The following is a 26,509-nucleotide window of genomic DNA, read 5'->3' on the forward strand; positions in this document are numbered from 1 at the left end:
CTGGGATTACAGGTGCATGCTACCATGCCCGGCTCAATTTTGCTTTTTTTTTTTTTCTTTTGAGACGGAGTCTCTCTCTGTCACCCAGGCTGGAGTGCAGTGGCGCAATCTCGGCTCACTGCAAGCTCCACCTCCCAGGTTCACGCCATTCTCCTGCCGCAGCCTCCCAAGTAGCTGGGACTACAGGCACCCGCCACCACGCCTGGCTAATTTTTTGTATTTTTAGTAGAGACGGGGTTTCACCATGTTAGCCAGGATGGTCTCGATCTCCTGACCTTGTGATTTGCCTGCCTCGGTCTCCCAAAGTGCTGGGATTACAGGTGTGAGCCACCGCGACTGGCCATTTTTGCATTTTTAATAGAGACAGGTTTTGCCATGTTGGCCAGGCTGGTTTTGAACTCCTGGCCTCAAGTGAGCTGCCTGTTTCAGCCTCAGCCTCCCAGATTGTTGGGATTACAGGTATGAGCCACCACGCCTGGCCTAAATGCTTAATAAAGATTATTCTGTGATATTTATTCACAGGCACTATGCCAGATACCAGGGATGAAAATATAAATAAGACCTTAGTCCCAAGGAATATCTGCAGTTTCCGTAGTTTCACTCTGTTTTTTAATAGTTAATTGTTTCTGTGGTAGTTTAATATACTTTGTGCTAATTAGAGAAAGAAAATATTTATTCCTCATTAAAGTTTTAGGAACATTAAATCAGCAAACAGTCAGTAGATATCTGTGTGCCAGACACCAGTATGTGCCTGGGCTTTCGCTTCTGGTAACTCTAACCTGGTTAATACTTACATAAAGCTTTACTAAGTATAGGCACTCTGCGGAGCATCTTAACCTGAGTTAAGTCATATAATACATCAACACTGTGAGGTAGATACCATTAAATATTGATAAGGATACAGAGGCACAAAGATACTTACTGATCAGTATACAGAGGCACAAAGAGGTTAAATTACTTACTCAGGGTCACACAGGAAGTGGAATTCCTGGGATTCGAAATGTGGCAGCTCGGCTCCACAACTGTAGCATAGCATAGCACAGTATAGCATAGCACAACTATGCTATACTGCCTGCAGCTCTCTGCATCTATTTACACTTCTAGTTCTCTTAATTTTGTCTTGTAATGGTCACTAAAATTCTAGTGTAAGAATTTTAACCACTACCTAATGTAAAATCCTTACTGTATTCTCTAGGCTCACAAATGTTGACCTTGTAACTTTTATTTTTAAATAGGCAATGCATTAGCAGGAATTCAAATTAGGACAAACAGTTGTCCAATTGTTCGGCATAACAAAATTCATGATGGCCAGCATGGTGGGATTTATGTGGTAAGTTAATGTATATAGTTCCCTATAAACTCATGCATCAAAACCATGGGGATAAAGGGTTTCTCCTCAAGCTTTTAGGTAGGCCATATTCAACTTTTGAGGTATGAATTTGTGACTGTCTTTAATAGTTAGACAATAAATAACGTTCTTCTTCTCCCTGCCAGTATCTTAATGACTTCTGATTTTAAGTTTGTGTTTAATTATGTAAAATTTACTCAGCAGCTGACTAAATTTAGGCATAAGAGAAACACCTTTTTATTAAAGTCTTTATTATTGGCAATATGGGCTAGCCTCAGCAGCAGTTCATTTGCAGTCTATTATATTTGTTACACCAGAATTTTACGAGTATGACTACTGTATGAGTCACGAAGTTCTGCCACTTTTTCATTTGAATTTATGTTAAAATATAATAACTTTCAAAATTTTGAAACCTGTGTATTAATCGTCTTCACTCATGGTATCTAAAATTTTGCAACTGATTCAAGTAAGAAAATGTAGGAAATTTCAAAAAGGTCCTTATGCAAGGCATTACTTTTAATTTTCATTTATGGTTCTAGAGATGCACATGTCCTCAGTTACCTGCTAAAAGTAAAAATTTTGGGAACATGAAGCCATATCATTTTGAATTGATTTCTCCAGAAATAGCTTTGAAGTAACTGTTAATTTATTACTAAATGAGAGGTCGTCAGTTTGTTACACATCCTAGGGTGAATTAATTTCTTTTGCTAAAGAAAATTGAATGCTACTGCTACTCTTACTGTGATATTAAAAGTATAAAACCACTTAAAGAACAGTATAAAATTTTTGAAAGCTTAAAACTCAGGTAGAGGCTACATAAAAAGAATGTTGGCCGGGCGCGGTGGCTCACACCTGTAATCCCAGCACTTTGGGAGGCCAAGGCGGGTGGATCACGAGGTCAGGAGTTCAAGACCACCCTGGCCAAGATGGTGAAACGCCATCTCTACTAAAAATACAAAAATTAGCCAGGCGTGGTGGCGGACGCCTGTAATCCTAGCTGCTTGGGAAGCTGAGGCAGAGAATTGCTTGAATCTGGGAGGCGAAGGTTGTGGTGAGCCAAGATCGCACCACTGTACTCCAGCCTGGGCGACAGAGCGAGACTCCATTTCAAAACAAAACAAAACAAAAGAATATTGCCATTACCTCCTTACTCGGATGAAAAAACAAAAATGGAAAAATTTTTAACTGTCTATAAAGGGGGTAACAGAGTATAAACGCCTTGCTTATAGAAGATAAATATTATAACCAGTGTAATTTTTATTTAGCATGAAAAGGGACAAGGAGTAATAGAAGAGAATGAAGTTTATAGTAACACTCTAGCTGGAGTCTGGGTGACAACTGGCAGCACTCCAGTACTGAGAAGAAACCGGATACACAGTGGCAAGCAGGTAGGATTAGCCTGGACTCTTGGATGGGAAATACATTGTTTTGTAAATACTTGTCCCTTGAAAAAGCTTTTTTTTTTTTTTTTTTAAATTTTAGGTTGGTGTTTATTTTTATGACAATGGACATGGAGTGCTAGAAGACAATGATATCTATAATCATATGTATTCAGGGGTTCAGATAAGGTAAATGTTTTCATATTTGGCTATCTTTTGGGAGGGAGTTAGGAGTATGTGGGGTGTGTAAAAGAAATTTGCTTATTGTTTAATGCCCAATCTTTATCCCCCTATTGTATATATATTCACATTCTTAAAATAATCTTGACTTAAAGTGTCAGAATGTAGCTTTCCTTGGTCTAGGTGAGGACAGAAGCCACTGGCACATGTGCCATAAGAGCTCACTTCCACCGTTCTGCTTTCCACTATGAGAGTCACATCAGCTGCCAATATGATCCTTCATACTTGGAGAGTGGAAGTCTGTATTAAAATACTTGTGCATTATGCCTGGCATATCATTGGCACTCAATAAAATGAAGCTTCTGTTTTATGCTATTTCTGTAAAATTAATAGTTTTTGATACCCCTCTAATATTTTAAGTCTTTGGAATTCTAGCAGTACTAATGATCATATACTGGCTTACCTCTGTTTATTACACTTTACAGTTCATTGTGCTTCACAGATACTGTGTTTTTTCAGAAATTGAAGTTTTGTGGCAATACTGTGTTGAGCAGATCTCTCTGCCATTTTTTTCCAGCAGCATGTGCTCACTTCCTGTCTCTGTGTCTCATTTTTATAATTCTTAGAGTACTTCACATTTTTTCATTATCATTATGTCTGTTATGGTGATCTCTGATCAGTGATCCTTTTTGTTTGTTTGAGACGGAGTTTCACTCTTGTTGCCCAGGCTGGAGTGCAATGGCACGATCTCGGCTCACTGCAACCTCAGCCTCCCAAGTAGCTGGGATTACAGGCTTGTGCCACCATGCCTGGCTGACTTTGTATTTTTAGTAGAGATGGGGTTTCTCCATATTGGTCAGGCTGTTCTCAAACTCCTGACTTCAGGTGATCCACCCGCCTCAGCCTCCCAAAGTGCTGGGATCACAGGCGTGAGCCACCACACCCACCCTGATCAGTGATCTTTGATGTTACTATTGTAATTGTTTTGGGACACCATTAACTGCGCCCAAGACAACAAACTTCATCTGTAAACGTTGTGTGTGTTCTGACTGTTCCACCAAGCAGCCATTCCCATCTCTGTCCCTCTCCTCAGGCTTCCCTATTGCCTGAGACACAACAGTATCGAAATTAGGCCAATTAGTAATCCTCAAATGGCCTCTATAAGTGTTGAAGTGAAAGGAAGAGTTGCATATCTCTCACTTTAAATCAAAAGCTAGAAATGATTAAGGTTAGTGAGGAAAGTATGTCAAAAGGCTGAATAGCCCAAAAGCTAGGCCTCTTGTCCAGTTAGCTAAGTTGTGAATGCAAAGGAAAAGTCCTAGAAAGAAATTAAAAATGCTATTCCAGTAAACACATGAATGATAAAGCAAAGCAAAACAACCTTATTGCTTAGTTTCTCAGGGTTCAAAGCAAAATAAAATAATAACAAAAAAATGGACTTATGCTAATATGGAGAATGTTTTAGTGATGTGGATAGAAGAACAAACCAGCCACAACATTCCCTTAAGCCAATTCCTAATCCAGAGCAAGGACCCAACTCTCTTCAGTTCTATGAAGGCTGAAAGAGGTAAAGAAGCTGCAGAAGAAAAGTTTGAAGCTAGCAGAGGTTGATTCATGAGGTTTAAGAAAAAAAGCTAAGTGCAAGGTGAAGCAGCAAATGCTGAGATAGAAGCTACAGAAAGTTATCCCAGAAGATATAGCTAAGATCATTGTTGAAGGTGGCTACACTAAACAGATTTCAGTGTAGACTCAATAGTTTTATATTGGAAGAAGATGCATCCAGAACATTCATAGCTAGAGGGGAGAAGTCAATGCCTGACTTCAAAGGGCAAGCTGATCTCTTGTTAAGGGTTAGTTCAGCTGCTGACTTTAAGTTGCAGGCAGTGCTCATTTACCATTATGAAAACCCTAGGGCCCTTAAGAATTATGCTAAATCTACTCTGCCTGTGCGCTATAAAGGGAACAACAAATCATGGATGATAGCACATGAATTTACAGTACAGTTTACTGAATATGTTAAGTCCACTGAGACCTAGTGCTCAGAAAAAATATTTCAAAATATTACTGCTCATTGACAATGCACCCAGTAACCCAAGAATTCTGATGCAGATGCACAAGGAGATTGTTGTTTTCACGCCTGCTAATACAGCATCCATCCCACAGTCTGTGGATCAAGGAGTGATTTCAATTTTTAAGTCTTTGTATGTAAGAAATACTTTTTAGAAAGCAGTAGTTGCCACAGATAGTGATTCCTCTGATGGATCTGGGCAAAGTAAATTGAAAACCTCTGGAAAGGATTCACCATTCCAGATTTCATTAAGAACATTCATGATTCCTGGGAGGAGATCTGAAAAAGTGCTGTAATCCAAGCATTTTGGGAGGCTGAGGTGGAAGGATCTCCTGAGGCCAGGAGTTCAAGATCAGCCTGGGCAACATAGCAAAACCCTGTCTCTGTAAAAAATAGAAAAAATTAGCTAGGCATGGTGGCATGCGCCTGTGGTCCCAGCTACCCGGGAGGCTGAGGTGGGAGGATCGCTTGAGCCCAGGAAGTCGAGGCTGCACTGAGCTATGATTATACCACTGTGCTCCAGCCTGGATGACTGAGTGAGACCCTGTCTCAAAAAAAAAATAAAAAATAAAAAAATTCTGCCCACAAAGTGCAAAACTGTAGTACTGGCAGAGGTGCAACCCAAGGGGTCGCCAGGGTTCTCACCGCCCTTGGCCATGGGGCAGGCTGATCTAGACAGCAGGGGGATGTTTTCAGGGCTGAAGTTTCCCCCCTACCTAGTCCTGAACACATCGGGTGCTGGAGCACCTGTGTTCCCATGAGGCCAGCGTGGGCCACGCATGGCTTCAAAAGGCCCTCGAGGCTTGACTAAGTGCGCCAGTTTCATTCTGAACATGCTGCTCTAAAACACATCCCTGCTGAGCCACAGGAGGATCAAATATTGTGAGCTTCTGGCCCGTTGATGGCTCAAGAGCTGGGGCATGCGGGGAAGACTCCGGAACTTCTAACTCTTGCTAACCTTACATCTGGGATTCTTACGCCCTCGGCTGAAGAACTCTATGAATTTCAGCTTTGAAGAGGTTCTTCTAACACTTGGCCAATTTCAACCAGGCTTTGCTAAAGTTCTCTGAAATTGGGGGACTGAAAGCCAGTTACTTGGATCACAAGTTACCTGTGAAATCTGCAAGGACCTGCTGTCAGGGCTCATTAAACCCCGAAGTATGGCACCTTGGCATGCGGACTACTCTGACCCAGAGGAGACTGGAAGGCCTCAGAAGCCAGGTCTTTGTCCTTCCCTCCTGGTTCCTGCCTCCTTTTCTCCCCCAAATTGAGTCCCAGAAACCAGAATTCCTTTTCCTCAAAGCAGGTCTTAGAAACTAGAATTCCTTTCTCTCAAACCCAGCCATAAAACCTAGCTAGGTCACTCTCTCCCTTCTCCCTGGAAGATCCTAATTCCCGAGGGGGGTACCCAGGGGAAGGGGAATTGTACAGAGCGGCTTTGCTGGGTTTCCCGACTCTGTCCGTCACTGTTAGGCCAGATCCTTTGTGTCCAATCACATTTCTGCGTGGCTGTTCATTCATCAAACCTAAATACAAAAATAAATGTTTTTATGGCCAGGACAAAAAAAAAATTAACAGGAGTTTGGAAGAAGTTGCTTCCAACCCTCATGGATGACTTTAGGGGTATAAGACTTTGGTGGAGGAACTAATTCCAGACGTGGTAGAAATTGCAAGAGAAGTAGAATTAGAAAATGGAACATGAAGATGTGACTGAATTGCTGCAACCTCATGATAAAACTTGGACAGATGAGGAATTGCTTCTTACGGATGAGCAAAGAGTGGTTTTTCTTGAGGTGGAGTCTGTTCCTGTTGAAGATGCTGTGAACATAGTTGAAATGAAAAGAAAGGATTTAGAATATTACATAAGCCTGTTAATAAAGTAGTAGCAGGGTTGGCAAGGATTGACAACAATTTTGAAAGAAATTCTACTGTGAGCAAAATGCTATAATAACATTGCATGCTACAGAGAAATCTTCCGTGAAAGGAAGAGTCAGTCTATGTGGCAAACTTAATTGTCTTATTTTAAGAGATTGCCAGTTGGTCAGGTGCAGATCATGCCTGTAATCCCAGCACTTTGGGAGACTGAGACAGGCGGATCACTTGAGGCCAGGAGTTTGAGAACAGCCTGGGCAACATGGCAAAACTCCATCTCTACAAAAAATAGAAAAATTAACTGGGCATGGTGGTGTGCACCTGTAGTCCCAGCTACTCGGGAGGCTTAGGCAGGAGGATTGCTTGAGCCCAAGAGTTCAAGGCTGCAGTGAGCTATGATCATGCCACTGCAACTCCAGCCTGGGTGACAGAGCAAGACCCCATCTCTTTAAAAAAAAAAAAAAAAAAAAAAAAAAAAAGACTCCCTGAAGGCTTAGATTGTTATGAGCATTTTTTAGCGATAAAGTATTTTTAAGTTAGGGTATGTGCTTTTTTTTATGAAATGCTATTGCATACTTAATAGACGACAGTATAATGTAAAGACACTGGGAAACCAAAAAATTCACGCGACTCTCTTTATTGCAATACTCGCTTTATTATGGTGGTCTGGAGCGGAACCTGCAGTTATCTCCAAGGCATGCCTGTAATTCAGTCCTTCATTTTACATATGAGGGGAATATATGTCACTTAATATAACCCCATTTAGTTTACATGTTAGGAAACTCTACAATAATAATCTGTAGTAAAGTATGTTCTGTGGGAAGTACAGGATTAAGCAAAATTAAACCACTTTCTTCTCAGGGCATCTTGGACTCCATTGTATAGTTAATTCTTACTAAGTGACTTATGTGGATTTCTCCACTGTTTACCTCACGTAACATGAAAATATGGGAGTAGAAGCTATTGAAATGGTATTATTGTCTATTCTATTTACAGGACTGGAAGCAACCCCAAAATCAGACGCAACAAAATCTGGGGAGGACAGAATGGTGGAATTCTAGTTTATAATTCTGGTATGTTTAATCTGTCATCTTTTTTTCTGTGTTAATAAACTTTAGAAATACACCTTCTAGGCCGGGCACGGTGGCTCACGCCTGTAATCCCAGCACTTTGGGAGGCCGAGATGGGTGGATCACCCGAGGTCAGGAGTTTAAGACCAGCCTGGCCAACATGGTGAAACCCTGTCTCTACTAAATATTACAAAAATTAGTTGGACATGGTGGCACACGCCTGTATTCCCAGCTACTTGGGAGGCTGAGGCAGGAGAATCACTTGAACCCGGGAGGTGGAGGTTGCAGTGAGCCAAGATCGCGCCACTGCACTCCAGCCTGGCAACAGAGAGAGACTCTGTCTCAAAAAAAAAAAAAAAAAAAAAAAAATTAAAAAGAAATATACCTTCTAGATAACCTACATTTTTGCATTTATAGGTCTAGGCTGTATAGAAGACAATGAAATATTTGACAATGCAATGGCTGGAGTCTGGATTAAGACAGATAGTAATCCTACACTAAGAAGAAATAAAATCCATGATGGAAGAGATGGTGGCATCTGTATATTTAATGGGGGTCGAGGTATTGTTGTTAATTTTGCATTAGTGAAAAATCCAGTTTTCCATTATTCTTCCATATCTTTAATGATCAATGACATTGCTAACTAAGTTATAAATGAGTGAATCTCAAGTCTTTTTCCTTATCAAGTTGAACTGGTTTAGGAGATTAGTGCCTAGAGTTAAGAGACAAATGTTTACAATACTTTTCCTTTTGTAGCCACTTTGAGTCTGCAGTTGTCAGTAAGCCTTTTTAAAGATAGAATTTGTTTACATTCTCTGGACCTTTTAAAATTCAGAATAGTAATATGATTATAATAAACTTCAAAGTCAAGTTATAGAAATAGATGTGAGAAATTAATTGATCTGTAAATATCTGAAAATGTCTTTAGTAAACGGGTATTGCTTTTGTAACTGTTTTCAACTGTGTTTGTTGGAGAGTGGAATTAATGAAGCCAAGATGTGCCTGGTTTGGTATTCATAAAGGTCAACTCACTTTGCATTGAGGCAAAAGTTCCATAGTGCCTGCCCCTTACAGATGCATGTATACAGAGATTCACAGAGCTGCCAAATGCAAATCTATCACTGTTCCTGAAATGTCAATAACCCAACATTTGTACATATCTTACATAGAATAGCTAGTTATTACTCTAACATACCAAGATTTAATGAACAAAATTTAATACTACAGCCAAGCAGTGATGATTCCATTGACAGACTCTCCAGGAGCTTATGATCTAGTAATTCAGTAAAGTGACGTATCTCAGATAGTTTTTACAAAATATAGTGAAGACACACAATACAGAATGGTTTATTTGCAAGGTGTTGAGAAATGGTTCACGCAAGTCAAATCACTTTTGAGCCGTGTTTTGAAAAATGAGTAGATATTTACTGGCAATTGGGTTTGGGAGAGGCGAACAGACCATTCCAGATGTTATTTCACTTTTATTCTTTAAATACTGATTTAACACCTCTGTACCAACTACTATGATACAGATGCTAGAGATATGCTAAATGAAACAGCACATCCATAAAATGTATAGTGTGATGGAGTGGAGCACATCGTAAACAAAAGTCTAGAGGAAACTGAAAGTAAGGGAAGAGGTACAGAAAGTTGAGGCTACAGAAGGGGCAAGGCCCAAATCATGAGGTATTCCATATGCAGTAAGGAGTTTGGACTCCATCTTAGCAATAGCACTTGAGGTGTAGTGGAAATAATCAAGATTAGAGACAGGGACTTGAAATAACTCAGGCAATAAATAATGAGAGCCTAAACTAAAATGATAGCATAAGGGTGTGAAAAGGTTGGGGGGGCAGGGGGTGGGACATGTTAATGATACTTAAAAGGACAGAACCAGCTGGGCACAGTGGCTCACACCTGTACTTCCAGCTGCTCTGGAGGCTAAGGCAGGAGTATCACTTGAGTCTGGAATTGGAAACCAGCCTAGGCAATATAGCAAGACCGTATCTCTATAAAAAGGGTGGAACCAACAGGACTGGGTCATTGATTTAATATGGGGGTTGAAAGTAAAGTGAAATATGATGGGTGCTCAGGATTCTGATTTGGGTGGGTGACTACCTTTCACTGAGGTTAAGTTATATAGGAAATGGTTTCTGGAAAACATTAGTAAGGTCAGTTTTTAAACATTGAATCCAAGGTTGTCTTCTGGAATATCCAAATTGGTTATGACCAGAATGTGATTGATTATACTAAGCTAAAGGAATAGATTTAAGAATTAGCAACAGTGGCCCGGTGCAGTGGCTCATGCCTGTAACCCCAGCACTTTGGGGGAGGCCCAGGTGGGTGGATCATTTGAGGTCAGGGGTTTGAGACCAGCCTGGCCAACATGGTGAAACCTAAAAATACAAAAATTAGCCAGGTGTGGTGGCAGGTGCTTGTAATCCCAGCTGCTTGGGAGGCTGAAGCAGGAGAATTGCTTGAACCCGGAGGCAGGGGTTGCAGTGAGCCAAGATCGCACCATTGCACTCCAGCCTGGGTGGCAGAGTGAGACTCTGTCTCAAAAATAAAAAAGCAACAGTGTATATGTAATAGTTGCAAGATGTAAGATCACCCAAAGAGTATGCAGAGGGAAATGAGGGACAGAACCCAGAAATATTAATACCCAGGGAGTGAACAGGAGGACCCCAAGAAGTTACTGAGTCAGATTTTTCCCACTCATCCAGGTGAAAGTTTAGATCAATAATGTGAAATACCAGAGGGATTAAATGTCTACAGAAATAAAACCATGTCTCACATTAAGACAAACAAGTAGGTTGGAGGGATATTTTGAAAGCCAAGGTGATATTAAACTTTATTCTGAAAGTAGTTTGTTAGAGAAAGAGGCATGATAAGAGTTGCAGTTAACTGATTGGAAACTGCAGCAGATGAAACTGGAATAAAGGAAACTCATCAGTAAATGATTATAGTAATAAGGGCCAGAAATAAGGGCTTGCTTGCCTGAACTAAAAACAAAGAGGATACAGAGGTTCTAGAAATATTTCAAAGGAATTAACTTTAATTCAGCAATATTCATTGAGAATCACCTATGAACCTGGCTCTGAAGATGAAGTGGTGAGTAAACTTAGGCATGGTCCCTGCTATCATGGAGATGGCAGATTATTGGTCAGAATGCTCTTACCCGTCATTGTAGCAATTTTGTTAGATCCTTAATACCTCTGAATTGCTAATAAACTTGTTTTGGCTGAAAAAATAGTCCTGTGAATTTTACCATGCAGTTAAATAAGAAACTAAAAGCAAACCTAAATACCACCCAAAAGGTTAGTAGTCTGTTATATGCATTAGCCTTAATCTAAGGAAATATTTTATTATAGGTCTCCTTGAAGAAAATGATATTTTCAGGAATGCTCAAGCAGGTGTTCTCATCAGCACTAATAGTCATCCAATCTTAAGGAAAAACAGAATATTTGATGGATTTGCTGCAGGTTTGTATTTTCTTTTCTTACCTGTGGCTTATATATAGTTCTGCAAAGTGTTTGATGTGGAGTATATTCATTTTGTTTTGCTTATTAACTAAAATGTGCAAAGTGTGCTGAAGTGGCTGAATGCCTGTTCATTCACTTACAAGAGCACCTAATCAAGTTCTGGATTCTTCTACTCTAAGCCAGACTCCTAAGAAATATTGCTCTTATTGCTTAGTCGTGATTATGAAACATTTATTGGGATAGAATAAATGCAGGCTTGTATTACCACTAGGAATACAGATAGATTCAATTCCTCAGATGAATTTACCAATTTAAATCTGCAACAGAAAAAGAGATGTTAAAATGGATGCAAATGAAATCCAAGTATCATGTATTTAAACTTTAAGACAGTTAGGTTGGTGCGAAAGTTAATTGCAGTTTTGACCATAGTCATTGATAAGTGAATGTTACTGTTGGTGGTTGAAATAAGTATCTACATTTTATTCAGTAGACATTAAGAGGGTTAATGTACTTCTATAAAAGAAGCAGTTTACATTTGCTTGCTAATTTCAGGTTTTTAAGAAGCAATATAAAGTGATGTATCTACTTGTTTGTAAATTTTACTTCAGGTATTGAAATTACAAATCACGCAACTGCAACACTAGAAGGCAATCAGATTTTTAACAACCGGTTTGGAGGCTTATTTTTAGCATCTGGTGTTAATGTGACAATGAAAGGTATGTTGGAGTCTGTTATACCTATAAATATATGCAATATGCCATGAAAGATAATCAGAAGCCGTTTTATAACTTGATTCCTTATGTCACTCTCCAAGTTAGCAACAGTTTAAGACAGATTTTGAAAGAAACAGAGCTTTGGTTCTAAATGGTTGGAGTATCTTATACAAGGAAAATTCTATTCTAAGCTGATTTCTTACAATTACTTCATTGGCTAGCTTCATTTAAAGCTCTTAAAAATAGTGGCTCTTCTGTTAGAATAATCCTATAATCTTTGGTTTTTAAAATATTAACATTCCTGTGAATTTTTACTTATTCTTTTATTACAGATAACAAAATAATGAACAATCAAGATGCCATAGAAAAGGCTGTTAGTAGAGGCCAATGTTTATATAAAATATCAAGTTATACCAGCTATCCCATGCATGATTTCTACAGGTAACTTAGAAATATATTTGAGTCCTGAAAAGAAGAAGACTGATTTCCTTTTTAAATTAGCAATGCCTAGCATTTTTGGCTACTTGCCGGTGTTGAGACTATAACTAACTGAAAATCTTATCAATCTACTTGAAGATCGTGTTTAAGACTGTAACTGTGGGTAGGCGTGGTGGCTTATGCCTGTAATCCTAGCACTTTGGGAGGCTGAAGTGGGAGGATCACTTGAGCCCAGTTCTAAACCAGCCTGGGCAACATAGGGAGACCCTGTCTCTACAAAACAAAACAAAGACCATAACTATGGAAAAACCTAATGCTACAGTAACTGATGTCATTCATGTAACTCATGTTGTGTAATGTTTTCCTAGAAATTTCAAGGTAAAGATGTCAGGGTTAAGTGTTTGATATATCCCAGTCACTGTGACAGTTTTGACTCTTCACTCCTCCAAAAATTGTTTCAGCCCAGAAAGATTTGAGAGGCTTTTAAAGTGGAAAGAACTGCCTTTATACAATTTACAAATCATTTCTCTTCCCTCAGAAGACACAGATGACAGGAAAATCACTTACTCCATTGAAGTTCCTTTTCAGAATTAATCTGGGCTGGAGCCACAAAGAATTTTGTTTTGGTCCTCTTAAAGCCAAAGGTCATAGTAATATATAAACAGAATGGAATGTTTTGCATTAATGACATGTTTGAGAAAAGTAATTTAAGCTTTTGCTTTTTAGATGTCATACTTGTAACACCACAGATCGAAATGCCATATGTGTGAACTGCATTAAGAAGTGCCATCAGGGACATGATGTAGAGTTTATTAGACATGATAGGTATGTAGCACACTTGCTTGATATATTACCCAATTACTTTCCCCCTCACTTTTCTAATATTTGGGTTTCATTTTGCTTTAGGTTTTTCTGTGACTGTGGTGCTGGAACACTGTCTAATCCTTGTACATTAGCTGGTGAGCCTACACATGATACAGATACACTATATGACTCTGCTCCACCTATAGAATCTAATACATTGCAACACAACTGAATTCCTTCCCTAAAGAAAAAGTCCTGCCATTGTAACATCATAACTTAAAACATTTTTTTGGAAGAAGATTTAAAATATTTGCCCATGCTACAGGAAGAGACTGTATTAAAAATGGATACACAAGGTCAGTTGACACTATGAAGCTCAAGCTACCAAAAAGAAAGTGGCAATATATTGACTCAGGATCTCAAAGCTGGGTGTTTTAGCATTACTGTGTAAAGACTTGAAGGGACAGAAGTGAAGAAAATAAGCTGCAATTTTGTACAGATACCAACTTCTGAAAAGCTGGTGTTTTTACAACTAGCATTGAATGCAGTCCAATTTGCAGTAGTAATCTTCAATAGACAAGCAGCTTTGTTGCTGCCTTTATGGACATGGGTACCAATTGCTTTTGTAATATGGTAAAAATGTGAGCTAGCACTTCTGCGTTCCTTTTGATTTTTTTTTTTTAACATGTATTCAGATTGAGAAATATGATTTTAATGCTTTAATCTCATGTAGTTTGTTTTTAATTTCAAGCAAAATCTTATTGTACTTGAATGTGCCCTGTTTTGTTAGCACACCTAGACTTGCTGTAACTGTACTCATGTCCCAGTATGTACGTTCTTTCTATGAAAGAGAAAACACTAATCTTAAATTATATCCAGCAATGTTTCTGGTATCCTTTAAGAAAAGTTAAGACTATTATTTCCTTCCCTTCCCTGTGCAGCATTCAAAACCACCCCTAGAAAAAGTGAGTGTTTTAATGAGACTTCCTAGGAAGGGATGCACTGTAAAACAAAAGTATTCTTGTAACTCAGTTTTGTGAAAGGTAAAAAACTACTATGTTTTAAGTACACTTTAGAAAGTCTCTTCAAAACAGTCCTGTATTTGAACTCTGTTCATAGTTTTTTTTTGAACAGTTTAGACAAAACTGCTGGAAATTAAAACAATTTCCTGCATTAAGCTGAGACAAGTATATATACAGCCCTATACAGTTTCATAGCTTTTCCTCCCCCATTTATGTGTATTGGTGACAGTGGGTATAAAACAGCCTGAAAGTGTATGCATGTACCATAACATCTAGACTTAATATATTGTGGAGTATTCAATAACCATTATGTAGAAGGTAGATAAGACTTAAAAGGGTTTAATTTCCTAGAAAGAAAATGGAAAAATGGTCATTTTTAAAAAATAAAGTTTATTAGATCATAATGTTGTCTGAATTTACCACCTTTGTCAGAAGTCAACTCAAAGCTTCCAATGTAGTCTATAATTCGTAGTCTATAATTCCTTAATCAAAGTCAGCAATTTATGGACAGCTTCAGCATCTACAGTTGACCTTTCACTAGCCAGGCAAACTTCCCTTAAAATTAAAAAAAAAAAAAAAAAAAGTTTTTTTGTTTTTTCATAGTGCATCATCCCTTCCCCTTTTACTGTTTCTTTGAAACTTAAAGTCAGTTATAATTCCATTATAGTTAGTTACCGAAATAATCGTAGTGACTGATTCATCTTCTCAAATTCTCTTGCTTTTCTATGTCCCTTTTGAATAACTTCCTCTGGGAGATTAGCAAGCCTTGCTGCATTAAAGCCATAGCTTTTAGGACAAGCTCCCTTAATGAATTTATAGAGGAAGGTAATAGTCTCCTGGCTGGGGTCTTCACATTCATTTTCTACCATGCATGCCTTAAGAAAGAAAAATATTAGCGATACATGTGCTAGCAACAGAAGTGCCCTCTCAAAAAACCGAATTTGTGGAAAAAAACAATTTGCACATACCATATGTCCTAGGCGCACAGCAACATTTTGAGAATAATCTTCTACTAATGAATGGTAGTGAGTTGAAAATAATGTACGACATTTTATAGTCTCAGCAAGTTCTTTAACAACTGCATTTGCTATTGCTGTCCCATCAAATGTTGCAGTACCTCTTCCTGTTAAAGTAAAATATGCATAAGGAAGTAACTCAAAGGAATTAAAACAAAAATGCTAGGACAGAAAAGCAACATCGGTTAGTACATGCACGTCTAAAAGCATTCTATAAATAGGCCTTGTTTAGCTAAACGAGGCTGCTTAGCAGCCCATGGGGAGTGAGGTTTCTTTTAAAGAAAATACAGTATCGCTCAAGGTCATAAACTTCCTGAGTCCTCCTATTAGTGTTCTCATCCCCGTAGTATAACAAATGTTTTATTACAACTAAACAGTGTAAGGCCTAATAATTAATGGGTAATCAAAAACCTTTCACAATATCACCTTTTATCTCCAACTATTGGTCTGTGCCACAATGGTGAGTGCGTGCTCTAAAAACATTCATATTGTTTAGATGTACTTCAGATAATCTTCTAGAAAAATAGTTATTTGTACAAATGTTTTTAAGATAGTCTTCAAATGAGAAGTTTAATGTCTTACCTAATTCATCCACAAGCACCAGAGAATGTGCTGTTGCATGCATGAGTATGCTGGCAGTTTCACTTAATTCAACAAAAAATGTACTTTCACCTTAAAAAAAAAAAATCACAAATGAATACTCATTTTGCAAATCATATTACATAAATTCATCTTCTAGGTTATATAGCTATCATGAGCTACACATATTGGTATAAAAGATTAAATCTCATTAAGAGACTATGCAATTATTGGCCGGGCACGGTGGCTCACGCCTGTAATCCCAGCACTTTGGGAGGCCGAAGCAAGCAGATCACCTGAGGTCAGGAGTTAGAGACCAGCCTAACATGGTGAAACCCCGCTTCTACTAAAAATACAAAAAATTAGCTGGGCGTGATGGCATGCGCCTGTAATCCCAGCTACTCGAGAGGCTGAGGCAGGAGAATCACTTGAACCTGGAAGCAGAGGTTGCAGTGAGCCAAGATCGTGCCATTGCACTCCAGCTTGGGCAACAAGAGGGAAACTCCATCTCAAAAAAAAAAAAAAAGAGACTATGCAGTTCTTAAAAAGTGATGTTTTTAAAGTAACACCAGAAAAATCAAATATTAGATTTAAAAGGCTCATATACAAGAAGCAAATATCTTTTATCACATCTAAATGACTGAATGAGAACTTAAGTGGGAAACAAAAAACTCACCTGACATTATTCTGTCTGAGGCGCCAAGTCTAGTAAACACTCTATCAATTGGTGTGAGCCTGCACACTTCAGCAGGGACGTAACAACCCATCTGGGCCATTACAGCTAATAAGCCAGCCTGTGAATGAGGGAGGAAAAGGTCTTTTATGACTGGTAGTAACAGTTTCATAAACTTTTGTCTTTCTTATGAACCCTTATGTAAGAGCTAGGCACTCTAAAACAACTTTCACAATCCCATGTAGGTTGGTTCTGTTCTCAAATCCATTTGCTAACATGGAGAAAGTTGAGGCTAAGAGAGACAACAGGAATAGGGCCTCAACTGGCCTTTAAAACATCAGAGCCTGCTTACCAACCCACTACCCTAGTGATTCTCAACGCTGGCCAGAATAGAATCACCTAGGAGCTCTTTAAAACTACTGAGATGCTTAGAATCAATTCCAATCAAGTGAATCCATTTCAGGATGGAATCGCTGCCCTTTTTTTTTTTTTTTTTTTTTACATGTTGTCACATTCTTTCAGGTGATTCTGATTTAAAGAAAAAGTTTGGAAATCACTATACACACTATACTGCCTCTCTCTAGCAAACTAGGTGAACAGAAGTATACTATAATGCAGGAGAGCAGCGGGGACCAGCCAACTACTACTATTTCTTACAACCTTTTAAAACTATAAAAAACTTTACAAGTTCTGTGGCTGGTCAACCCCTGGTTATAAAGAGAAGATAAATACAATGCCATAAAAAATTTTTTTAAAAATGAGCTAGGCATGATGGTGTACATCTGTAGTCCCAGCTACTTGGGAGGCTGAGGCAGGAGGAAGGGTTGAACCTGGGAGTTCGAGGCTGCAGTGAGCTGTGATGGTGCCACTGCACTTCAGCCTTGGCAACAAAAAAAAAAGGACCAGCATGTCATCCCTAAAGAGCAGTTTTCAACAGTTGCTAGAGGTCATGAACTGTATTTGCTTTCTTACCTCATTTGCGTTTCTGCAAATGAGTCTAATTTAAGGATAAACCTGTAACATTTTCATCTTTTCATACAGCCTTTGTATTTTTGTTCACTATGAATATACCTACCTTCTGAGGAAATGAATTCAAGTCAAAGAGCCTCATGACCTGAATGACTGACCTCCTTCCCCTTTTTAACATATATTCCCCTTAACATTAAGCATCGATGTTTCAGGTAAATATAATTCTCAATTTTATAACACAGGGAGTAATTTCCCTTTGCTTCCTATTAAGTCACTGGCTGACTTTTATGTAACTGTGTTTGGAAAATGATCACCTAAGTATGTTATTCCTAATGTCACAAATGACTTTCTGATAACAAAACTTTAAGAATCAGTTACCTGTCTCATAAGTGTAGACTTGCCCCCCATATTTGGTCCAGTAACAAGCACACAATAGGCTTTGCCATTTTCCTGCTCCTCTTCCTCACAGCCTATTAGAATGTCATTAGGAATAAAATCATCTCCAAAAAAAGTCTTCGTAATGCAAGGATGGCGTGATCCTTTAAGCTCTAAGAAGGGGGGGGTATCTTCTGGCAACAGAATTACTGGGCGACACATAGGACCATCACCCCCTCGACTATAGTTAGCCAGGCACAGTAAAACATCTGTTAAAAGAGAGGGTAAAAGTGAGGCTTCATCGTTTGGGGGTTTTATCAGCCTAAGTGTTTTATAGGTCTTCATTATAACACATTTCATTATAAGAGATAACTTTCAATTACAGTCCAAAGATCTCCCCCATCAAAATACTTATCCTCTAACATCTGGACCATAGAAGTGCCAAGGGAAAGCTAAAAGATAGAGCAGAGGTCAGGCACGGTGGCTCACGCCTGTAATCCCAGCACTTCAGGAGGCCTAGGCGGGCAGAGTTCACGAGGTCAGCAGTTCAAGACCAGCCTGACCAACATGGTGAAACCTCATCTCTACTAAAAATACAGAAATTAGCAGTGCCTAATACACGTGGCATATGCCTGTAATCCCAGCTACGCAGGAGGCTGAGGCAGGAGAATCACTTGAACCTGGGAGGCAGAGGTTGCAGTGAGCCAAGATCGCACCAATGCACTCCAGCCTGGGCGACAGAGAGACTCTGTCTCAAAAAACAAAACAAAAAAAAAACAAAACAGCAGAAACATGCTACACTTAAGCCTCTTACTTAGCAGAATGTGCCAAAGTTGGCACACTGATATGAAAACAATGTCTGAAGACTGGTTTTTGAACACCTGTGCTGAGGATTTTAAATTACCCAGTAACCAAATGCAACACACTAAAAGGAAGTATATTATTTTGTTCCATTAGATACTTGCGTTCAGATCAAAATAGTTTTGTGTTACTGTGTTACAAATTCAAGTAAACTACCATTATTAAAAAAAAAAAAAAAAAACGGCTGGGCACAGTGGCTCACGCGTGTAATCCCAGCTCTTTCGGAGCTCAAGGCGGGCAGATCGCTTTGAGGTCAGGAATTCAAGAACAGCCTGGCCAACACGGGAAAAACCCTGTCTCTACCAAAAATACAAAAATTAGCCAGGTGTGATGGTGACCACCTGTAGTCCCAGCTACTCGGGAGGCTGAGGAAAGAGAATCGCTTGAACCCAGCAGTTTGAGGCTGCAGTGAGCTAGTCATCCCATTGTACTCCAGTCTGAAAACAGCAAGACCCCGTCTCTAAAAAATTAAAAAAACATATACAACATAAACCTAAACTATAAAACAGCAATGGTTCCAGGTAATGTTGGCCGTGACATTTAAAGAACAAAATTGTTTATGAAGTTGAGATGGTTGCCAAATTGTAAATTCCTAACTCAGGGCTTTGAAAAATCAATTGTAGGAAAGAATCTTTGACAATTTGGCTACAGAAAAAAGGAATGATTCTTTTAAAATTGTATGCAGATGGATTCACTGAAATGCAAAGGTTGTAATAAAACAAAATTTTAAAATGTTGGATCAACAGATAGTGTAACAAAGCACCTTGAAACAGTATTCACCAAATAATAAAAAGCTCAACTTTTTATTGACAAATAAAATTCGATCTAAAATAAAGCCTGTCTCATGAAGTATAACACATTTAAAAATCTTTTGGGCCGGGAGCGGTGGCTCATGCCTGTAATCCCAGCACTTTTGGGAGACTGGAGGATCACTTGAGGCCAGGAGTTCAAGACCAGCCTGGGCAACATAGGGAAGCTTCAACTCCCTTCCCCCTTCCCCCACCAAAAAAATAAAGCAGGGCACGCCGGTGCTTACCTGTAAATCCTAGCTACCTAAGAGGCTGACACAAGAGGTCTGTCCTGGGTAACAGAGCAAGACACTGTCTAAAAACAAAAACCTTTTGTTCGATTATTAAAGACTGAAGAAAGGGCCAGGCGCAATGGGTCATGCCTGTAACCTCAGCACTTTGGGAAGCCGAGGCAGGAGGATCACTTGAGCCCAGGAGTTCAAGACCAGTCCCGGCAACACAGTGAGACCCCATCTCTCTACAAACATTTAAATATTAGCCATGCATGGTGGTGCATATCTGTAATCTCAGCTACTTGGGAGGCTGAGGTGGAAAGATCACTTAAGCCTGGGAGGTCGAGGCTGCAGTAGCCATGGTTGTGTCACCATATTCTAGCCTGGGCAACAGAGCAAGACCATGTCTCAAAAAAAAAAAAAAAACTGAAGAAAGGCCAAAGGGCTACTAAGATAAAAGCAAGTTTCAAGTAACTTAAATTGCTGTGGGCAGCCTAGTCAGGATGCAAATATGTATATGCATGTCAAAATATGTACCATATATATCTTATTACTTATTTTTAGGGATAATATACAGCTGGCACACAGCACTACTTATCAAAGCCTGAGAACAAGCTTGTTCAAAGTCTTACCCAACACTGCGATACACTCTACAGCAGACTGCCAGTCCTTGTAATTTTTATCAAAGTTATAGAACAGTCGCCGCATGCAGTCCTTCAATGATACATCTCTCCGTTCTTCAGCATTTATGAGATTAGCCAACTTCTTTTCAATAGTTTTGGTCCAGTATCGTTTACAGCCCTTCTTGGTAGATTTCAACTCGTATTCTTCTGGCAAATTGCGAGTGGTGAAATTCTCAGGAATTTCCAGCTGGTAACGGTTCCTACCAATCCCCCAATAGACTATGGTCCTACAGCCAATTCTGTTGCGCTGTTTCTCTAGGTATTCCAGGAGGCTCTGTTCATTTTCTCTTATGTCAGCAAGAGCTTGGTCATAATCAGAGTCAAAGCCTGCTTTGGGAGTAATAAGTCCAGTCTTTCGAGCCTTTTCATGGTCAAAGGCTGTATCCCATCGGTTCAATTCTACAGTCAAATCAGGAAAACGACCTTCAGGATTTTTTGTCTGCAGAGAGATGACCTGCTTAAGGATTTTAGACCTAAAACCATCAGCAACTTCTTCCATGATCCCTATAATTTTACACATTACTTTGAATCCTTCCAGAGCAGAAAGAAAATCAATAATCTTCTTTTTGCTGTATGTAGTTTCTTCATACATTATAGCCCTGCTGTCTGGGTGGTTCTGACTCTTCAGGGGAGACCCAACATTATGAATTTTACTGAGTAGTCTCTCAAGATCTGGAAGCTTCTTTAGAAGCTCTACAACTTCGGAGATTTTGTCAGGCATAACCATGAGGTCTTCTATGGCATCTAGACGATCATTAATAGCATAAGGGTTACAGAGTGGGGCACAAAGCCATTGCTTTAGGAGCCGCTTACCAAAAGGAGTATGGCAAGTATCAACCCTCTCTAGTAAGGTTCCTTCAGTAGAACCATTTGTTCCATTCAGAAAAATCTCCAAGTTGTTTAATGTCACTGCATCTAGCACCATTCGTTGATAGGCTTTGGTGAAGATAGCACCAGATCTTGTAGTGCTGACTGTGTCAGAATCCAAGGGAATATATTCTTCAAAATTAGCCATTGATAAAAGCTCCTGATCAATAAGGCATTTTTTGAGGTAGAAGACACAACCACCTAGAGCAGAGAGGGCCAATTCACTTTTCTCTCCTGGTGTCAACCCAATGGAATCAGACTCTGAAGTCATACCTTTAAGCACCTGGGGTAACATCACCCCAATGCCATCACTTAGCTTTTCCCTAAAATATTCTTCCTCAAGGAGAGTTCTCAAAGTTTTGGATGCATCCCAAAACTGGGAGCCGGGTATCAGACCTTCCTGAAGAGAAGAGGACAATGAACTCTTTAGAATTGTTTTAGTTTCCTTTGAGAGATTTCCTTTTTCAAATAAGACTTGTACTGGGGGATAGTGTGCCACTAGAGTCCTAAATCTCGAACAATGGCGATCATCTGAAAACTGACCTATGAAAAACTTTCCCAGCGAAGTATCAACAAAGCACACACCATATGCACGAGTATGGCCAGAAGAATCTTCCTCTTTTTCTTTGAGGCTAAGAAGATACTTACTGTAGTTCTCAGAGGGATCACCTTCCAGCACACTGTAAGTCTGTGTACCCTTGGTAATGATCCTACAGATCTCCCTCCTCACCACTCTATCATACTTGGATATATGTGCCATCTTTCTACATCGTGCCTCCATCATTTCTGGAGTCTCAGTCTGTTCCACTCGTGCTACTTTATAGCCCTTCTGCACCAGGGAATCTGAATAACGGCCAAATGCAATTTCAGGAAAGCCAGAATGGGCCCAGTTGCCTTTCATGAATACCAGCCCCAGTTCACTGACTCCAATAAGAGCATCCATGTGGTACAGCTCATAAAATTTCCCCACCTTGTAACAGATGACAAGATCAAAGTTCTGAGACTTAATCTGCCACCACTTCCTCATCCCAGGAGTACAAGAATTGAGGAAATCCTCAGGCACATAGAGTGTAGATGCATCAAAATCGGGGTGATCAGGCCTCCTCCTGTGCTCATCTCTTCTCTTTTCCTCCTTAAGCCATTCTAAAGTTTCATGATACCAAACAGTAGGGCGACTACTGTCATCACCACCTCCACTAACGTGGGATTGGGATTCAGAATTTTGAGGGGCAGAGAAAGCTCTCAAAGTATTCTTGGTTTCTGATGAAATGCTAGTTGCTTGTTTGGTGGCTGAGGACGTTTCCTTCCTAGAGCTTTTCCTTTTAAGAGAGCCATTTCCAGTCACCATTCTCTTCCGCTTTCGAGCAACTTTGACAGGGCTGTTCGGGCCTTCACTCTCACTATCCCCCACTCCACTGCTTATTTCATCACTGCTTCCTTCCTCCTTAGTGTCTGGCTTAAATTCCACATCAGAGCCACCAATGTCACTCTCAGAGTCTGATATGACCCTTCGTTTTTTTATTTGGCGGCTACTTCGCCTAGATCCTTGTGTCTTAGGCTGTACTTCCTCTTCACTCTCAATTTCATTATCTTCTTCACTCTTATCTGTTACGTAAGTTGTGCCTACCTGCCAGGCAAGGAAAGAGTATTTAAAAACAAATCAAAATTTGGAAAACCATAATATAGACAGTTCGACTTATGACTTTTTGACTTTATAATGGTACCCGTGCAGCCACTGTTTTTCATTTTTAGTACGTATTCGATGAATTACATGAGATAGGCAATTCCTTATTATAAAATAGGCTTTGTGTTAAATGATCTTGCCCAACTTTAGGCTAACATTTAAGTGTTCTGAGCATGTCTGAGATAGGTTAGGCTACGCCCAAGCTACAATATTCGGTGGGGTAGGTGTATTAAACACGTTTTTAGTTTATGTAACCCCATCATAAGTTGTGGATGGGATAACCCCATCTGTACTACTGTAAATTCTCTTAATATGCTGCAACTTCATATGCCAAAAAAAGAACCCACCTCTAGAAATTAGAAACCTCTCAATGAACATCAACTTCAGTTTCACTTCACATTAAAACAATTGTCATTTGCCATGCCAATAGTTCTCCTGCAAATGTGGTGGAAAAAAAAAATCTCTGGACTTGCTGTAAGTGTAGCAGACACCAACCCCACAAAGTGACATAATACAAGAAGGGCAAGGATTCTCTGCCCAGGGAAAGCAGCATTATGAAGGAAGCAGAGTGGGTATGGGGGGTAAGTGGACTCTGGCTAAAAGACTAAAACTATAAAAAAGATTGCGCTGAGGCTTGAGTTTGAGCTCATGTGCAAAATCCAAAGGAATGCTATTAAGAGATGCAAGCATTTTGAACTGGGAGGAGGTAAGAAGAGACAGGCAAAGTGATCCAGTTCTAAGCCTCATCTTTTGTTTTACTATGAAGACAATAACATCTTGAGGTTATGTTCAAAAACACAAAGTGCTGCACCGGGCACAGTAGCAGGTGCCTGTGGAGAGAATCGCTGAGCCCAGAAGTTCAAGGCCAGCTTGGCAACATGGTGAGACCCCATCTCTAACTACAAGATTAAGTGATTGCTGCCATGGGAGTTCTATTTATGACAAAGCTGCTGGCATGACCATATATCATAAATATCAGGAGGCGATGTGCTCATTAATAGCATAAGAAAGCAGTAAGCAACTTATACTGGTTCTAGTGTTTGCTCTTCCACAATTGGCTGTCTCATCTCAGGCCTAGCACATTCACGTATCACGGATCTCCCGGATTATTTGTTAAACCAGTATTAGGCTAAATGATCTCTGTAGCTGCCATCCAGTTCTAGACCTCTGATAACGTTATGATCCTTAGTTTCAACCTTAAAAATTAAAATACCCACTTTATTAACTTGCTCATTCCCTATCTCATCTATTGAAAAAGGAACAAAACATGAAACTGAGCTTAGTGATAGATGAATGTCTTTTAGGATGCAGCTCATTAATTTGATAGATCAGAGGATAATGATCTTTCAGCTTCCCTGGGCCACACTGGAAGAATTGTCTTAGGCCACACATAAAATACACTAATGCTAATGATAGCTGATGAGCTAAACAACAACAACAACAACAAAAAATCACAAAATGTTTTAAGAAAGTTTACAAATTTGTGTTGGGCTGATTTAAACGCCATCCTGGGCCACAGACTGGACAAGCTTGTTCTAAATTAATCAATTTTTTTCACTTCCATAACATTTTTTGTTGTTGTTGACAGTCTTCTTGCTCTGTCACCCTGGCTGGAATGCAGTGGTGCGATCTTGGCTCACTACACCCTCTGCCTCCCAAGTCCCTCTGCCTCCCAAGTTCAAGCAATTCTCATGCCTCAGCCTCCTGAGTGGTTGGGACTACAGGTGTGTGCCACCACGCCCAGCTAATTTTTGTATTTTTTATAGAAACAGGGTTTCACTGTGTTGGCCAGGCTGGTCTTGAACTCCTGTCCTCAAGACATGCACCTGCCTCCGCTTCCTAAAGTGCTGGGATTATAGGCATTAACCACCACACCTGGCCCCTAACAAGTTTTAATTCACTTTATCCATGACCATTAACGTTTGAGCCAAGGTTGTATTTCAAGGTTTATTTAACATCTATTCTTATCAATGCAAAAGACAACAAAAAAAGTTTTAGAATTAAAAGCTTTATAAAGCTGGGGCTGGGCGCTGTGGCTCACGCCTGTAATCCCAACACTTTGGGAGTCCCAGGTGGGCAGATCCCTTGAACTCAGGAGTTTGAGACCAGCCTGGGCAACATAGCAAGACCCCATCTCAGTTTTTTTATAAAAAGCATAAAACTGGATAATTAATTTCTAGGGCCTGACTATACCCTCATATATATATTACTCCATCTTTACTGTCCCTAGCTCTCTACTTCTTACCAAAATGGTACTACCTCTTGCTTACCCTGCCAGTAGGCTTGAAAACCTAAGTAAAAACGATGCTAGCTGTTGAGATTCTAAGTAACCTAACTTATCCTACAGTCCAGGGAACTACAGAAGTATGCATGTATGTATAATAAAATAATACATATACACACACATATATAAAACAAGGTATCTTGTTAATACACCCTCCCCCTTTCTTCCCCCATCACCCTAACATAAATAACAACTGAATGCTTGCAGTGTCCCACCTCCATCTCTTCTTCCTCTTCTGGCTCTGAGGGCTCATCACAAACTGCCAATTCAAGCCTCTTAATCTTGTCTTTATTTAAGGCTTCGTCTGCACGTTGCATTGCTCTCAGTATTTCAGGCTTTGCACTGTAAAAATGACCTCCCTTCTGGGCTTCCTTTGATTTTGAACCTAGAAAGAAATGTATTTATAAACAATAAGGGCCGGGTGCAGAGGCTCACGCCTGTAATCCCAGCAGTTCAAGACCAGCCTGGGCAACATAGCAAACCCCATCTCTATCTTAAAATATATATATGCCAGGTGCGGTGGCTCACGCCTGTAATCCCAGCATTTTGGGAGGCTTAGGTGGGCGGACTACTTGAGGTCAGGAATTCAAGACCAGCCTGGGCAATGTGGTGAAACCCCATCTCTACCAAAAAAAAATACAAAAATTAGCCAAGGGTGGTGGTGTGCGCCTGTAGTCCCAGCTACTTGGGAGGCTGAGGTGGGAAGATCACTTAAACCTGGGAGGCAGAGGTTGCAGTGAGCCGAGATTGCACCACTTCACTCCAGCCTGGGCGACAGTGCAAGACCCTGTCTCGATGGGAAAAAAAAAAAAAAAAAAAAATGTATATATGTATGCACACACACACACACACACACATATAAAATAACTTGTTGGCTGGACACTTGACTCAACCTACAACATTTGCCCTAATGAACAAGAATGACAAGTATAATTTGTTATGCCCCATTACTTTTTATTGATATAGATAGATCAATAAAGCACAAAAGGAATAAATATTCAGGGAAAAACTACCGGTGAAACTAAAATCACCAATTTTACCTCCTTGAAGGTGCCCTATGGGTTCACCCAGGACTACTTAGTCTGTCTTCTAATGACCTGGGTCTACAGCCCTAAACAGGTAGG

General features: G+C 39.8%; 2 protein-coding genes across 10 annotated transcripts in view; one reads left to right on the plus strand and one right to left on the minus strand.

Annotated features, from left to right (window-relative positions):
• The window catches only part of FBXO11 (F-box protein 11), a 99,126-nt gene extending 84,901 nt beyond the window's left edge, over window positions 1–14,225 (plus strand). For 4 of the 8 annotated variants that reach the window (XM_034953085.3, XM_063594960.1, XM_034953086.4 and 1 more), the window contains exons 14-23: window positions 1,236–1,330; window positions 2,614–2,736; window positions 2,831–2,916; window positions 7,844–7,920; window positions 8,335–8,478; window positions 11,286–11,396; window positions 12,005–12,112; window positions 12,442–12,550; window positions 13,274–13,372; window positions 13,454–14,225. In XM_034953085.3, the coding sequence (XP_034808976.1) occupies window positions 1,236–1,330; window positions 2,614–2,736; window positions 2,831–2,916; window positions 7,844–7,920; window positions 8,335–8,478; window positions 11,286–11,396; window positions 12,005–12,112; window positions 12,442–12,550; window positions 13,274–13,372; window positions 13,454–13,583 (1,082 nt within the window). In that variant the 3' untranslated portion in view covers window positions 13,584–14,225. Of the gene's footprint in view, window positions 1–1,235; window positions 1,331–2,613; window positions 2,737–2,830; window positions 2,917–7,843; window positions 7,921–8,334; window positions 8,479–11,285; window positions 11,397–12,004; window positions 12,113–12,441; window positions 12,551–13,273 lie in introns of all 8 variants that reach the window. The other 4 variants (XM_034953083.4, XM_034953082.3, XM_063594961.1 and 1 more) reach the window with 1 other exon arrangement.
• Window positions 14,226–14,743: 518 nt separating this feature from the next.
• The window catches only part of MSH6 (mutS homolog 6), a 25,147-nt gene continuing 13,381 nt past the window's right edge, over window positions 14,744–26,509 (minus strand). For both annotated transcript variants that reach the window (XM_034953080.2, XM_055107998.1), the window contains exons 3-10: window positions 25,601–25,770; window positions 20,500–23,044; window positions 17,989–18,254; window positions 16,645–16,762; window positions 15,972–16,061; window positions 15,342–15,496; window positions 15,049–15,248; window positions 14,744–14,928 (exon numbers count right to left, since the gene is read on the minus strand). In XM_034953080.2, the coding sequence (XP_034808971.2) occupies window positions 14,847–14,928; window positions 15,049–15,248; window positions 15,342–15,496; window positions 15,972–16,061; window positions 16,645–16,762; window positions 17,989–18,254; window positions 20,500–23,044; window positions 25,601–25,770 (3,626 nt within the window). In that variant the 3' untranslated portion in view covers window positions 14,744–14,846. The remainder of the gene's footprint in view (window positions 14,929–15,048; window positions 15,249–15,341; window positions 15,497–15,971; window positions 16,062–16,644; window positions 16,763–17,988; window positions 18,255–20,499; window positions 23,045–25,600; window positions 25,771–26,509) is intronic.

Source organism: Pan paniscus, chromosome 12 (genome assembly GCF_029289425.2).
Source record: "Pan paniscus chromosome 12, NHGRI_mPanPan1-v2.0_pri, whole genome shotgun sequence".
Lineage (NCBI taxonomy): Eukaryota > Metazoa > Chordata > Mammalia > Primates > Hominidae > Pan > Pan paniscus.